Below are 17,612 nucleotides of genomic sequence, written 5' to 3' on the forward strand. Positions count from 1 at the left end.
GTTTTTGACAAATAATTTCTCTTGACAAGTTTTTGTCAGGAGTCGCTCAAATTTCATATATATATATATATAATTTTTTTTTTTTTTTTTTTTTAAGGGGTCATATGCTACAATTGAACATTTTCCTTTCTCTTTAGCATATTATATTGTCTGTTTCTATAAAGTGGGACAATTCAGTCTTTGCAAGGACAGTCTGGTGCTTCTGACTCACAGTCTGTATGTATGTTTACATATTTAAATAATTAGCAAATGATGATTCAAAAATTAGTTTTGAGCAGTAGAGTAGCGCTTTTTGTTTGTCGTTTCTCTGAACACAAATGCAGGCATGGTTTTATATTTATGCAGTGCACTATGCTGGTCATATAATTAGAATATCATCAAAAAAATTATTTATTTTACTAATTACATTCAAAAATTTAAACTTATATATATATATATAGTATATACTTATTATATTATATTAATTAATTACACACAGACTGATATATTTCAAATGTTTATTTATTTTAATTTTGATGATTATAACTGACAACTGAGGAAAATCCCAAATTCAGTGTCTCCAAAAATTAGAATATAACTTGATTAATGATTTTTTGAAATCTTGGCCAAAAAAATAGTATGAAAATGAAAAGTATGAGCATGTACAGCACTCAATACTTAGTCTGTGCTCCTTTTGCCTGAATTACTGCAGCAATGCGGCGTGGCATGGAGTCGATCATTCTGTGGCACTGCTCATGTGTTATGAGAGCCCAGGTTGATCTGATAGTGGCCTTCAGCTCTTCTGCATTCTTGGGTCTGCCATTTTGCATCGTCCTCTTCACAATACCCCATAGATTTTCTACCAGCTACTGGAAGCTTTGGCACTGTGTGCAGGTGCCAAGTCCTGTTGGAAAATGCAATCTGCATCTTCATAAAATTGGTGAGCAGCAGGAAGCATGAAGTGCTCTAAAACTTCGAGGTATAGGGCTGTGTTGACCTTGGACCTCAGAAAACACAGTGGACCAACACCAGCAGATGACATGGCATCCCAAACCATCACTTACTGTGGAAACTTTACGCTGGACCTCAAGCAACATGGATTGTGTGCCTCTCCTTTCTTCCTCTAGACTCTGGAACCCTGATATCCAAAGGAATTGACTTTCATCAGAGAACATAACTTTGGACCACTCAGCTCCAGTCCAGTCCTTTTTGAAGCGAGACACTTCTGACACTGTCTGTTGTTCAAGAGTGGCTTGACACAAGGAATGCGAAGCTGAAACCCATGTCTTGCATACGTCTGTGTGTAGTGGTCTTCTCTGTCAACAGCCAGCCTCTTTTGCAATGACCTTTTGTGTCTTGCCCTGCTTGTGCAAGGTTTCAATTGTCGTCTTTTGGACAACTGTCAAGTCAGCAGTCTTCCCCCATGATTGTGTAGCCTACAGAACTAGACTGAGAGACCATTTAAAGGCCTTTGCAGGTGTTTTGAGTTAATTATCTGATTAGAGTGTGGCACCAGGTGTCTTCAATATTGAACCTTTTCACAATATTCTAATTTTCTGAGATACTGAATTTGGTATTTTCCTTAGTTGTCATTTATAAACATCAAAATTAAAAGAAATAAACATTTTAAATATATCATTCTTTGTGTAATGAATAAATATAATATACAAGTTTAAATATTTGAATTAAATTAGTGAAATAAATCAACTTTTTGATGATATTCTAATTATATGACCAGCACCTGTAAGTCATTATAATCAGTAATTATGTCCCCACTGGATGCAACAAATGCCTCATTTGTAATGGGTTTTATTGGTTTTTGTCTGGTCGACCAGGGACACACATCAAAGTATGTTAAGGGGCGCAACATTGCACTGGCCAATCAGAGCACACCTAGCTTTTCAGAACAATGTGTTTTGTAAAAAAACAATGCGTTTCAGAAAGGTGGGGCATAGAGGAGAAACAATAATGTACAGTATGTGGAAATGTATGTTTTTTTTTTTTTTTTTTTTTACCTTAAATTACTTTTTTTATTACAACAAACTTAAACACATATAACTTTTTTGTACATTTTCACTTGTACAAGAAACTTCCAAGTGTGTTTTTAAAAACGAGCCCAAAATTAGGTTCATATTCCAAACCGTTCCAGAATTACATTCATTTGAATCTGGACATTCCCTTTTCAGCCCTACCCCCCAAAAGTGGGGTGACCCTTAAGGGGTTAAACCACAAAGACACAATTTATTGCACCAAATGCATAAAATAATATTCTTTTTAGCAACATCATGCGACCCCTTTAAAGGGTTCCCTGAAGTTTCAAATTGGTGGAAAATGGAAACCCAAGACCTAATAGGGTAAAATAACATATTCAGTCATTATGTTGCCAAAATTTAATCTGCATTTCCCAACATTTTATCAGAAGGGTCTCTAAATTTCATACAAACTGGATGAAGAATTTAAGATTTAAGTAACATTTGGATCAAACGACTAGTGAGAGAAAATGCTCTTTTCAACAACATGTCATAATCCAGCTCTTAAGCAAAGCCACAAAGAGGAAATTCAATTCCAGCATCAGGATAGCAGTACCACAGTCCCATTACATATGAGGGCGATGTCAACATGGAAATCAGTTTTTCCAGGAACAAAAATTTCACCAAACTGATTTGTTGATCATTTGACTGTGCTGTAAATCACAGACTGATCCTCCACCTTCTGACCAGATATGTGAAATTAATATATTTAGAGACAGCATCAGTGACCTTTACAGATCAGTACTACCTGCATGCAAACTCAACCTCAACCAATGAAAGTGCTAAATGAAAACCACTCAAGTGTCCTCAGAAGTGCTATGATTAAATCTAAATATGTTATCAACATGTAATGATTGAGTTTCTCACCTCATGGCAGCATTAGACTGGTATTTTCTAATGTTGTCATACTGACTTTCATTCTCTTCCAGTTGGTTCATCCCTATGTTTCTATGGTACAGGACAGTTATATACTGGATTTCTTCTGTATCTTCGGAATCAGACACTTTTTCTTCAGTTTGATTTCTGCTGATATTTTTGAGAGTAATTAAAGAATAGAGGACATTGTTTTGATTCGCAGGATCAGATTCAGACAGAGGTCCATCATGAGCTGATATGTTGACATAAAGATCATCCTAAAATGAGAAAATTACTGTAACATTTTATTTGTGGCAATAAGAACAATGAATAAATAAATTGAGTTAAACAATCGGTGTTTGCATTAGCTTAATGCTCATTTGATTTACCTGCTTTTGTGTGATGTGATCAGGTCTGTGTTTTTTCTTCCTGCAAGAAAAAAAAATTAAATGTAGTTAGGAAATAAAGAAAAAAGAAGCGCAGATGGAGAAAGATAGCGAGCCAGAGTTTGACTGGAACTCAGACTGCTGAAGTGGAGCCCTGCACTTTAGCCAAAAACACACAGGTCTGACTCGGGTGCAAAACCAATCAAAATTTCCAGCTCAGCTGCGGGGGCGGGCCGTTCAAACCAAGTTATGCTTTGACTGTCAATCACCTGAGTTGTTGTTTTGAATCAGCATCATAAGATTTTCAGTATTTTAATGAATGTGAGCTATGCTCTGATTTTAATTTGTAATTTTGTCAGCTCCTGAAATGGGTCATACCGTCGATATTACACTAGTTGATAGAAGGATGCAGTTATTGCATTGTTGAAGCAAGAACAATGTAAGTGTCTAAAATACATGCACACAGTTCGGATGAATGGTAAAAGTCACCCTCTTAAACAGGGCAGTTAAACTCAATGTACAAAACTAAAATAATCTCAACATAACAACACTGAAATAAGAGTGCATGCATTTTTATGTGCATCTGGCTGATAGATCAACCATGATTATTCTGTCAAAGTTGTCTCAGCCTCAGACATCACACCCACGGACCGATACGTCTGATGGCTTAACGGCTTAACATCTGCTGCATATACGGGACACAACAGTTGAAACACTTTAGGAGTGTTGAAGTCGTCATCGATTGGTTGAATTAAACAGGATTTCTGGGAGAAGTGTGTGATGGGTTCTTTAATGTTCTGTCCAGAAACAAAGATACTGTGATGCTAAACCCCCTCACCAAAGAAGAAAGCCATAGTGTTTATAACTGTGACATGAGTGCTTATCAGTATCATCTTGTAGTTTCAAAAGTGTGAGAAATATTTAAAGTTCACGGCATAAAATCCCAGCTAGAATTTTTTTGTTCTAAAAATGTTCTAAGGACACGCCCATGGATTGTTCTAACAATGTTTTCAGCTAGTAGTTTTATTTTTGTTCCCAGAACGTTCTCTCAAAAGATAGGATAACATTCTCTAAAAACATTCTAAATATGTCTATTAATAACGTTATTAGAACATAATCCACTAACATTCTAAATAAGATTTAAGCAGATGTCTATTTAAAAGTAATAGTTTGGTCTGATGTCACCATAATGGTGATAACTGTTGGCTTTAGTTATCAACAAGAGAACGTGGTTAAACGACACTGGTTGCTTGCTGATGATTAACACATCACTGTCTTCACCCAATCTAATGTATGGTGTTAGTTACATATTAAAGCAACTTAATGGCTCAACACTCTGAGAGTCAGTTGAACTTAAAGGGGGGGTGAAATGCTATTTCATGCATACTGAGTTTTTTACACTGTTAAAGAGTTGGATTCCCATGCTAAACATGGACAAAGTTTCAAAAATTAAGTTGTATGTTTGAAGGAGTATTTTTGTTCCAAAAATACCTCTTCCGGTTTGTCACAAGTTTCGGAAAGTTTTTTTTTTTTTAGAGTATGGCTCTGTGTGACGTTAGATGGAGCTGAATTTCCTTATATGGGTCCTGAGCACTTCTGCCGGAAGAGCGCACGCTCCCGTATAGCAGAGCACTGAGAGCACAACAGACTTCACTGATCAGAGCGAGAGCGTCCCGAAATGTCACAAAAGAAGTGTGTTTTTGGTTACCAGATTACAAAAAAAAAAAAGATTTAGGGACCAGTGGATGGAGTTTATTTTTGCAGAGCATCAACGGAGTTGTGCAAGTGTTTTTGTTTGTTCCCTGCATTTCGAAGATGCTTGTTTTACAAACAAGGCCCAGTTTGATGCTGGATTTGCACATTGTTTATTTCTTAAGGATAATGCAGTCCCAACGAAAAAGGGTCACGATCGTGTGTAGGAACCACATGCGGTGAGTAAAACTGCTTCAAATATCTCTGTGTTGTTAACTTAGCTATCAGCGCGTAAGCACATCAAGTAAACAACATGCAATGTTGTCATCAAACTGCACTTTCCACATGTACACCTTTAAAAAAAAAAAAAAAAAAAAAAAAGACGACATAAAGTGGAACTTACTCATTTTTCCAAACCGCTAAGCAAATATATACAGTTTTAGTACATACCACATAGAGACATCGTTGCTGATGCTGCTCTTGTTAAATTTCAGCCTCTGGATCTGATTCTGGATCATAAATATACACTGAATCTGACTGTTAGCCATGGTTTGTTTTGGATGTGTTTTTCCTCACGGTAATGGCACAGCTTCCAAACGCTCTCAACTCAAAAGCTTACTCGCGCTCGTGATTCTTTAGCTCCGCCCACACGTCACACCTCCAGCCGGTCGTGTTTTTCCAGGGGAAAATCGGTACAGACTATCTTTCTCTTATGAATATAATAAAACTAAAGACTTTGTGGAGTTAAGAAGGATGCAGTACTACTCTATAGGTACTCAAGATTAACAGGATATTGAGTGAAAACGAGCATTTGTGATAAAATAGGAGTGTTAAATTAACACTGAAGCTGAGTTAAAGTTAATGAGACAATTACGTGATTAATTGAGGGATGATTGACCATTATTAACTAGAGCTGATGTTAACATGCAGAATCAACAAAGATGAAAATCACTATTTGTATGACACCATTATAGTGGTCAGTGTTTGGTTTAGTTGGGCTCTTCATCCTTAGATTTTTAAAGTCAGATTTGGTTTGGCTGTTACAACTGATTTGTAGCAAACAGACAAGAAAAAAAAAAATCTAAACATAGGCATTTGACCTCAATCACCAAACTCAATTAAAGCCTAAAAAGATTTGATTGACCTCATTGATTATAAGAACACTGTGATTGTGCAGTACCTGCTAATTAAAAGGAGTTCTTGAAAGTTGTTCTGATAATAAGAAAACACTTGCTTTAGGCACACATATACTTCAAAAATTTGTGTAGGAATCTTAACAACGGTGACATATTCAGAAAAACAGAACAACTCTAAACATTAGAAAACACCATTGTTGAAATTCACAGGTTGATTTTTGATGTTTGCATGTCTAACTGAAAGACTCTTTTGGAAGATTTTTGAACAAACAACTTTTAAGAAATTCCTCAGACAGTATTTAAAATGCTGGAAACACTTTGTTGAAGAATCATAGGGCTGCAATAATCAGCAATGCAACTTTAACTCAGTAATTCAGGAATAACAATAGTCTTTGCTTCTCCATCAGCTTTATAACTCAGTTATAACAGCTAACTAAAATCTGACATTTTAGGGGTCAAGAGCCCAACTAAAGCAAACACTGACCACTATAATGGTGACACCATTAAAATAGTGATTTTCATCTTTGTTGATTCTGCATGTTAACATCAGGTCTCATCAATAATGGTCAATCATCCCTCAATTAATCACGTGATTATCTCATTAACTTGAACTCTGCTTCAGTGTTAATTTAACACTCCTATTTTAACACTTTCACACTCTTGAGTGTGGTCTCACATGTACTCCCAGCAGAGTTAATTTCTCTCAGATTTTTTTTTTTTTTTTGCTGTGCACAGGAAACATGTCCTCACTGTGTGCAAGTGCCAGAAGAGCAGGAGACTGAAATCTGCAACAGGATACCCGCTAAACACTGGATGTAGGATAGATCAGATAGATCGGATAGTGAGAGTGCAGATAGGTCTGCGGTCAATGACCATTTCTGAACTATTCAACGTCCAAACTAGGTCCTCTATTTGAACATCCAACCATGACCCAACTGGGACATCATCTTGACGTTCAACATTTGACCTTTGAACTGTGTAATTTTTTTGTAAGTCTTTTTTTTTTTTTCTCAAGTGCGCCTATTTGAGATATAAAAACATACCCACTGAGCAATGTGACATTGGAGTGACATCTTTTAATGTTATTTCTGGACGTCCAAATTCGTTCCATTGAATTTCCTGCACCAGTTATAGATATCCAAAAATAACATTAAAAGATGTCACTCCGATGTCACATTGCTCAGTGGGTATGTTTTTTATATCTCAAATAGGTGCACTTGAAAAAAAATAAAATGACATACAAAAAATTACCAGCTGAGGATAACAGAATGCCTCCACACTGGAATCAATGGCTGCAGAAACACCTCTGTATCTTCAGAGGTATGGTGAGAGAGCTGAGATTCCTGAAATATGAAGAGCAGAAGAAAGCTCTTCTTCAGCTTTCACAGCCCAAACAACTTACGACCAGTAACTGACCTAAGAACCTTGTGTTTTCAGTTCCAGTATAAGGATAATATGGACTGTTTTCTCGTTGAGTGCACCGACAAAAAGGGACCTCAAAATAAATTTCATGTTTTTATTTTGATTTATTTATTTGATCTTTTATCATTTTTGATAATTATTTTTAAATGTGTGCCTGCTATGCTTTAAAATGTGAGAACTTTTGCTCCGCCCACTTCCGGCTTGTCGCTGCTGGCGTGGCTCTGATGTCCTGAGACTGCTGTGAAGTAAGGGTTCTGCGGTTCTGCAGCTAGAGGTATCTCTCACAATTGCTACTCCAAACTAGCCCAGTGGCATTTTGAGGGGGGTGGGGGGGGGGGGGGGGTCCCTATTAAAAATCGCATTCCGGAGGAGGTAAAATAAATGGTTTTGGCTGGGTTCCCCAGGTAAAATTCACACTTCAGGGGCTAAATATCACATTATCAGTGTTTCTTTAACCCAAGGCAACAGTGATAAAGTAGACCAGTTCCACGGGAGAGCTGCAGACTTGGCAACACTGCGGAGTGCACTCTTGTGCAGAAAGTCCAAAACGGCCCAGTAGAAGTAATACAATAACTTATGACGTGCAGGAAATCCCTAATATGGACAAAGGCATCAAGCTATGGTTTTAGCTTAAAAAAGAAGGTAATTTCAGTTAATTTTCAGGTAATAAATATAGCACATGAATAATGCAGTGCTAATTGAAATAACATTTATAACAATATAGAAACTGTTCTGCCTTATGTGTTTGGCTATGCCCCTATGTGTACAGTACAGAGAAAACACTGCACAGGTCTTCTTGTGCTTTATTTAAAGTCATATTAGAATGTGCACACAGGAATCAATAAGAGGAATCAAAAATATTATTTTATAACAACAAGATTATTCCTGAATTCCAGAATTGGAATAGATTTTGCATTCCCAAGCCTAGGTATGTGTTAACATGTTAAATAAAATGCTATTTTTTTGTCCTACCGAAAATGTCCCTGGAGTCCAACTTTGTTATTATTACAAATTACACTTTCATTGTGATTTTAAACCATTCATGTCAATAAGTTTTCTCTGTTACACATGCATCTTTGTGTAAAGGTTCTTTAGTCTGTCAGTTTTCATTCATAGTATTCAGCTAACTATGAAATATTTAGCTCTAAGATGATATCTAAGATTTTTTATTTTTATTTATTTATTTATTATTTGTATTATTATTTATCTTATTGGAATCAAAATTAGGAATTGACAAGAATTGGAATCATTAAAATTCAAACAATGGCCAAGCTTACCCATACCCCACACATTTTTTTTTTTACTGCCATCTTTCTCTTCACACTGTTTTAGACCCTTTCTTTTCTTTTAAACATTTACTTATCCTTCATTGCTTTTGCCAATCTTAAAAACAACCATATCATCTTATAAATGAATGTACTTTTCAAAATTAGTTATAAAACAGTTGTTCCTGACAACAGGGATAGGTAGTATGTTGGCTTAACATAGCATCAGACATGAAAATTTATAAGAAGTATATCATGTTTTGCTCCAAAATCACTAAATAACATCAGTCACGTTTGAAACAGTTAGTTCTTTGGTTCCATGTTAATTCTTATCTCATTTTTTAAATAAAATTCTATACTGTGATACAAGCTATGTTTAAGGTGCTGTAGGGAACTTTTGTAAAAAAATATTTTTTACATATGTATTAAACCTGTCACTATGTCCTGACAGTAGAATATGAGACAGATAATCTGTGAAAAAAATCAAGCTCCTCTGGCTCCTCCCAGTGTCCCAGTGAGCTGCGGTCCGTAACTTTGTTTGTGTTCAAAATGTAGAAAAATGTATATAATAAGCGAGTACACCATGAATCCATTTTCCAAACCGTGTTTTTGGCTTGTCCTGAATCACTAGGGTGCACCTATAATAAGTGTTTATATTCAGACTATTTTAGATTGCTTCGGGGGTACCGCGGCGGAGTAACCCAGTACCTTTGTGATTCTTCATAGACATAAACAGAGAGAAGTAGTTCCGGCTACGATGTTCTTCCGCAAGACACAAGCAGTTCTGTTTATTAACCGCTAGAGCGTCAAAAGTTCCCTACTGCAGCTTTTATTAGCATTTTATTGGAGTTGTGTGTTTATTGCCTTCCCCGTTTCCTCAGTCAAAATATCTCTATCTGCATGTTATTTGGCTGTAGTGATATCTGATGTGTCTGTCCATATGAGGAATTTCCTGGGTCTCAACTTGTGAAACAGACATTAAGTGAAAGTCATAACATTTGCCAAGTATGCATAACCTATACTCTGAATTGGTGCTTAGCATTTAACCCATCCAAGTGCACACACACAGCAGTGAGAAGTGAACCTAGTTAACCTTCGGGTAACTAGTCCAAGCACCCCCCCCCCAAAAAAAAAAAAAAGAAAGAAAAACTTAACATGGGTGTTAAGATTAGGGTTAACTCTGATTCATAATGCTCATATTGTCTCATTTTGGGTAAAAATAGAAAAATAAAAATAAAGTACTTTGTAACGCAGTAATTTGAGTAGTTTGTCAGCAAACTAGTTTTTTACACTTACTTGATTCATATTATTTTTCAGTACTTTTACTTGTACTCAAGTACATTATTGTTTTACTTATTATTACTTTTACTTAAGTAAAATTTCTTAGTACTCTTTCCACCACTAGGTGTACGTGTTTTCTTAAAGAAAGGATGAACTTACATGAGCCACACAATGATGAAAATGAAACCTCCCAGTCTAACAGTGACTCCAGCAACTGCATACAGAAACTTCCTTCCTACAGCAAGACGAGTGACAAGACAATGTTTTTATCATTATACACGATGACAAAACAAAACAGTTTATAGCTAGAGGATGCCTGCATTTCAACACAATGTTTACCTTCATAGTCAAAAATTTTCAGGTCTTACTAAATCAAATAGCATCAAATTCTGTAGAGTAGCATCTTTACAACGAGAAGCACCCGGCTGCAGCCTGCAGATCGAGGAGGGGCTGCACGTGTGGCCCCGCCCCACACCTACTCTGATTGGTTCTATCATCTTTCATAGACATACATGATAGGAAATGTGTGCTTAGTTGGTGTAGGATGGAGTATGTTATTTAACATGCTAAAAATGCTGTGTAGTTTTACAAAGCCTTCATTATAATAAACAGAAGAAGAAAATTAGGCACTTTTTTATGTTCTACTCAGTCCATGTAATGAATGCACATCTTTGAATAAGCCACGTTATAAGAGCTTTCCTCCCATAGAAAACCACTGGCCTACAAGAAAATGACTTAACATGGCGTAATGCATTTAAAAAGACAAACCTAAATAATTTTTTAAAAGCATTCTATTCACAGACAATCAGGTTATGGAAGGAAAATGCTTAACGCAAAGTAAAACATGTTGCATTCATATTCTGGGCTCATATCTGCTTGTCTGTGAATATAATGATTTATTAATAATTCGTGTACTTAGTTTGGTCTTTTTAAAATGCCATTTGAATGCATGGAGCCACGCACTTTCATCTTAAACATTTTAGAATGTCCCAATGATTTTTTTCTTTTTTTCCATTTGATTGGTCCAGAAGATTCAACTTGCTGCAGCTAACATCTCGTGATTCAATAAATCAGACGTAGTGAAACTAGGTAAAGCAGCTGTTCAAGTAAACAATGAACAGCTGAGCATTATACTGAAGGCTTTGTAAAACTGCACTGTTTTTAGCTTTTTAAACAACATACTCCTACACCAACTATGCACCCATTTCCTATCATGTAGCTATGTCTATGAAACACGATCAAACCAATCAGAGTAGGTAGGTCCAGACCCGCCTCGATCTGCAGGCTGCAGCCAGGTGTACTGGCCTACAACAACACCAATGGAAGGTTCATTCATTGAGGTAAACGTGAAGTGAATCGTGAGATCATGTGAGAGAAAGTAAAACCTCAACAGTGCATTGATTGACTCATTACCCTGTCAATAAAATAATGCCCACCTATTGAGTTCTCTTGCCAACTATTATTTGCTGAGTATTAATTCATTGCGATAACAACCGCATATCATGTTACCAATCAGACTGAATTGGTTCAAAGACTTGATGGTTCACTCATAATATGGGAGAAAGTGCAATGTGAAATATGTCCGAATAAGTTTGGCCATCTAAATGAAAGAGCCAATAGCCATGTTTCCACTGTCGGGCTAAAAACGTGCATCCTATTGCATGCCAGGACCAGTCGTATTTCCACTGTCACTTCCGGGGCTTGATCGTGCCTCGTTGGGGCTTCCTCGGGGCCAACGGACAGGGTTTTTTGGTCCAACTAAAACTTTGGGCCAAAGCGGGCCAGCTGGGGCTAGAGGAGTGGTTAAGAACAAAGGTGTCTGGAGAGCGTCAGCACTGCGGATCATAATAGAAAGCTTACTGCTAAAGCACCTGCATTAAAAACTTTTTAAAATAAGTTGAGCTCAAAACTCACTTTCTGTCAGCAGCAAGTGTTTGAAAAAACTTGATCCGATGTGGATTATGATCAGCATACAAGGCAGAATATTGATAAGCTAGGCAAAATACTATGCACGCTAGGTATTAACGTTACTTGAACAAATCATAAGTCAGCTTCTTATTCCCTATCTCAATCATGTAGTATCATATTTTATCTGTCATAAGTCCCATCTCAAGAGTTTACCTCCGCGTACCCTATGTCATAAAAATATAATTGTTTTTGTTCAGGAGCTTTTATAAAAATAGAGAAATTATCATTCATTCTAAATGTGACGTAAGTGACTAAAAATAAACAATAAACGTTAAATAAATGTTGTTCCTGAGAGGCATGTAAAGGGTGTGTTTTAGTGAAGCACAGCGGAACTTCAGATTTGACTGTGGAAACCCTACACAGTGATGGCAAGATGAAGCCTCAGGAAGCATTAAGATTTTCAGCCTAGTGGTTCATGAAAGGGTTAATTTCTGGAAACTTAATTTGCTCACAATACCACCTGTTGTCCAAAGAGTATAAAACAAGCAGATATATTAGAGACAGAAGTCCAAAGTTCAGGAGTCAGAAAGTAACAGTAATAATTTGTTATTTCAAGCTTTTAATTCAGCAATGCGTTAACATTTACTATGTTACACAACCGCAAGTCTATAAAAGCAACTTACTTTGTGTTATTAAATGGGTCAAGAGGCCAACTAAAGAAAACACTGATCTCCATGATGGTGGCGTCATTTTAACCAATACATCATCCGATCTTCTGTAATTCTCAATAACAGCAGGTGTTAACAGTATCACCACTACACAATTATCATTTAATTAGTCACTTAATTATCTCATTAACTTTAACTCTTTTAGGACTTGGGATTTGACTTGAGACTCATTTGTGACTTGAAAGGAATGACTTGTTTCCTCCTCTGGTGAAATCAGCTTCTGAGTTCAAAAATATGGCAGGAATTTTACTTTCTATATATCTGCTTGTTTTACACTTGTTGGCCACCAGGTGGTATTGTGAGCAAATTAAGTTTCCAGAAATTAACCCTTTTGTGAACCACTTGGTGGAAAAGCTTAAAGCTTCATGAGGCTTCATCTTCCCAACACTACCCTGCACTATTTGTCCTCACTGCGACTGGCCCGAGCTATTAGCCCCGCCCGGCCCCTTTTAAGTCCTGGCTCGCACTGGCCCGACACTGGAAAAGCAGCTGATGATATATGCAAAACAGCTGCTCGGAGGTGTTGCAAAGATGACCGCCATGTAAACTAACTTTTCTTGAAAGGTTCTTTGATCCATCCTAGTGCTGGAAATGGACATAATTGTTATAAAGAAACCCAATTATAATCACCTCATCCAATAATGTCCAAATCAAAATGAACAAACTTTTTTAAAGTTTTTAACTTCATTAAATGCTCAGTTCATCCCAAAAATGAAAACTATGTCACTAATTACTCACCTTCATGTCGTTTCAAACCGTACAACCTCTGTTCATATTTGGAACACAATTTATGATATTCTTGATTAAATCTGAGAGCTTTCAGACCCGCCCTTACATAACAAGGGTCCTTACATGATCAAGACACAAAAAAGTACCAAGATGAACGACAAACTAGTCCATGTGTTATCAGACAGGGGTGTAACGGTACGCAAAAATCACGGTTCGGTAGGTACCTCGGTTTTCAAGTCCAGTACAGTAGGGAAATAAATGCAAACATTAAACTGCAGGTTGCTTATTACTATAAACTTTTTTTAACAATTTGTTCACACTTTTTTAAATACAATACAATTTTAATAATATATATATAAAATAAAAAAAGAATAAGAAATGAAATACTTCTGCAAAGTTCTCCATTAAATAGAATACTCTCAGTCTCAAACCAATATCATAATAAAATATAATGAAAAATATAAATAAATAACTATGATTACAGTTCAGCATTACCAATCCCAGCTTGTAGGCCTGCTCATATTTAAAAAAATATATATAACTTTTCCAAAGTGTAAAGTGCAGCATCAACAGTTTCAGTTTTTAGACCTGCTCAGATTTCATTATTGCGTTGGACCAATCAGAATTAAGTGCAAAGGTCTGTTTAGATGCCGACGGGAGCTGCGTTTCAATTACAATCGTTTTTTTTTCCTAGTTGTAGTGATGCCTTTTGAAAACCTTAGGCCGGAGACACACTGGCATATTGGACCTGTCAAAGATAGTCTATTTTTCCATCAATACTGTTGACGGTGTCGTTTATCAGTGAGTGATTAATGACAGATCGTTCCTTTTTGGGTGAACTATCCCTTTAATACCGTGTCTATAAAAGTCTATTTTGCAAGGAAAGTTTTTTTTTTTTTTTATTATTATTATTATTGTTGATGTGTTAAACCTATAAGAACAGAATTGAATGAAAACATTAAATTACTTTGGACCTAAAATTCCAACCATGACTTACTTTAGGGAATTTTAAAAGTACAGTCATAAAATAACAGTAAACTAATTTTGTATTTTTTTTTTTTTATTGATTTTATCATTATTGATTTTTCCACCACATTTTCATTTTGCTTACAGAATAAAATATCAGAAATGCTACTAATCACATAATGACTGATACACACCATGTACAGTGACAGTAACAGCGTCTGATCTCTGAGATCCATGTTGATTGTGAGCCTCACAGTAGAAGCGTCCACTCTGTAGTGCACTGAAACTCTGTCCAGATCCAACAGCTGAGCTTTGATTCTCCTTAAACCAGCTGAAGTTCAGAGCAGGAGGGTTTGAATCACTGCTGCAGATCAGAGTCACTGAATCTCCCTCCACTATTACACCAGATCCATTTATAGACACTGAGACGTTCCTGGGAGGATCTAAAAAAATGAAAATAAAGATATAATTATCAATAATGATAAATCTGAGTTGACAAGGAATTAGACTGAATCATCATTAACTCACACATGACGTTTAAAGTCACAGCATCAGAGTATTTCTCTGCATGTTCATTGATGGATCTACACTTGTATTCTTCACTGTGATCAGATCTGATATTTGAGATGCTGTAGATTCTTCCAGATCCTACAACCAGCTGATTTCTGCAGGAGGGTTTGAATCACTGCTGCAGATCAGAGTCACTGAATCTCCCTCCACTATTACACCTGATCCAGTTATAGACACTGAGACATTTTTTGGTGCATCTATGAAGAATACATACATATTCAATCCTTATATCAACCCATTCAAACACAACTTTCAGGTTTTGAAAAATAACTAATGAATCTGTACTCACAGTTGACATTGAGCTGAGCAGCAGGAGAGATGTAAGTGTGTCCATGTAGAGCACAGCTGTATCTGCCTGCATCCTCTCTTCTGACTGACTGCAGCAGGAGTTGATTGTTTCTGTCTCTTCTCTCAGTTAATGGCTGTGAGTTTCTGTACCAGATGAATGTTGCTCTGTCAGTCAGAGTGCAGCTGCTTTTACATGTCAGACGGACATTATGACCCTCTGTCACTCTCTCAGGAGCCTCCACCTGAAGATCTGAACACAACACACACATTATATCTAGTGCTGCTGTCATACACTGATTATTATTCAACATAATGCACAGAAGAAGAGCTCAGCCTCATGAAAGTCACCTGTCACAGTAAGAGTCACTCCTGGATCACCAGTCCATTTTCCATCAGGTTTATCAGTTGTGAATCTGAAACAGTACATGTGTTGGTCGTTCTGTGTCACATGACTCAGTCTGATGGTGCAGTTCTGCTGTTTGTCTCCCAGATACTGAAGCCTCTGACTGTATTCAGGATCCTTAGACAGATCTGGAAACTCATTATCAGTATTTCTAACAGTTGTTTTGGTCCAGAACACTTTCTCAATCTCATATCCAGTAGGGTATGTATAAGTGCAGTTTATTGTCACTGATGAGGTCTTTAGTGCACAGATTTGTGAAGGATTGTAACTCACACCCCAATCTTTTTCACTAAAAACATCTGAAATTAAATAAACATATATTTCTCGTATTCAAATTACCTGGATCTATAGATCTGGAGGATGTTGAAAAGCTGAATCAGCTCTGACTTACCCGGAATCATGAGCAGAAAGATCAAAAGTAGAAGAGAAGCCATCCGCCTGACATCAGCATAGCAACAACAGAATCAATGTGCAGTGCTTTTTTTTTTTTTTTTGGCTTCTGTGAAGGTCAATCTCACGAAATCTATCAATAATGTTCATTACAGTAAAATAAGTAAAAATGAATCTTATATTTGATGCACATTAATTAAATATTATAAAATTTTCGTATGATTCTCAGTTGAAACAAATATTTTTTATGAGATTCACCAATTATTTACAGTACATGTCAAAAATGAACAAACATTTATTTTTTAATTCCACAAAAAATCCTAAATCCTAAAAATCCCAGTCTTATTTTTATTTTATTTTTTTTCAATGCAATGACTAAACATTTGTGTCTTTTTAAACATGCAGCATGAACACAGAGGAAAAGGACATGTCTTATGCTTTTAAAATGTATAGAATTCATAAATCCCTTACCATTTTTCAGAGATGAAGCAAAGCAGAACATTACAATCATAAGATGAAGTCTCTTGAAGATGAACGCTTTTCAATTGCATTTTACCCTGAATTGTTTCTTCCAAATCATTTTCATAAAGAATATAATAAAAAGGAAAGGACAAATAAAGCAGCATCTGCCAGTGCATGAGAATTACTCAAACAGAAAAAGAGGAAGTAAAAAGAGATTTGAGAACATGCAAAGTATTTCACATTTTCAAAGAGATTCCAGAATATGCTTATGATTTTCACATGCAGTCATGTTTTAATTTCTTTATAGACAGGACTGTCTACAGATACTCAGTTACTTCAGATGGAGAAAAGAAAATATGTAAACTTTTTCTTTTTTTCTTGAAATTGAATTCATGAGTTTTTAAAATCATAAAAGTCTGTTTGTACACCACATAAGAGGCCAGTGAACTGCATTAAACCTTTATGCAAACCCTGAACTGACAGACACTGTATCCTGTACGACACAGATGCTCTCAGTTCCTTGTTCATAGTTTCACAAACTGCAAGGGAACCACATCAGTCCTAGTGTTAATTTGTCAGCCATTTGAATTTAGTCTTAGATTTAGTCTTCTAAATTAGTCTTAGGTCTCATGTCAAATATACTTTTTAGTTGTAAATATATTTATTAAATAATATTAAATAATATATTTAGTGGACCTCATCCTGTTTTTGTTTATTAAAATTTGAATCAACTAAATGTCTGAGCATTTTAGTCAAGTTGTACAAAATATATGCAGTACAGACCAAAAGTTTGGACACAGCTTCTCATTCAAAGAGTTTTCTTTATTTTCATGGCTATGACAATTGTAGAGTCACACTGAAGGCATCAAGGGCTATTTGACCAAGAAGGAGAGTGATGGGGTGCTGCTCCAGATGACCTGGCCTCCAGACAGTTTAACACTCTGAGTGTGGACACATATAAACACTGAAGCAGTGTTAAAAGTAACACTGAAGCAGAGTTGAAGTTAATGAGATAATTAAGAAGTTATTGAGTTATGATTGACCATTATTGAAGACACCTGATGTTAACAAGCAGAATCAACAAACGAGAAAATCACAATTTGTCAGTGTTGCTTTAAACAA

The 17,612-nt window shown here is 36.2% G+C and overlaps 1 protein-coding gene across 1 annotated transcript; it reads right to left on the reverse strand.

The window, feature by feature from the left end:
• Positions 1-2,354: 2,354 nt before the first annotated feature.
• Positions 2,355-16,848, reverse strand: LOC113116781 (sialic acid-binding Ig-like lectin 12). Its single transcript, XM_026285130.1, is given in 10 exon segments — positions 2,355-3,142; positions 3,254-3,293; positions 10,206-10,281; positions 14,572-14,820; positions 14,906-15,031; positions 15,034-15,144; positions 15,237-15,485; positions 15,584-15,937; positions 16,030-16,161; positions 16,500-16,848. Coding segments are annotated over 9 exon segments (1,518 nt in total). The 5' UTR covers positions 16,073-16,161; positions 16,500-16,848; the 3' UTR covers positions 2,355-2,872.
• Positions 16,849-17,612: the final 764 nt, after the last annotated feature.

This window comes from Carassius auratus, chromosome 1, assembly GCF_003368295.1.
Source record: "Carassius auratus strain Wakin chromosome 1, ASM336829v1, whole genome shotgun sequence".
Classification (NCBI taxonomy): Eukaryota; Metazoa; Chordata; class Actinopteri; order Cypriniformes; family Cyprinidae; genus Carassius; species Carassius auratus.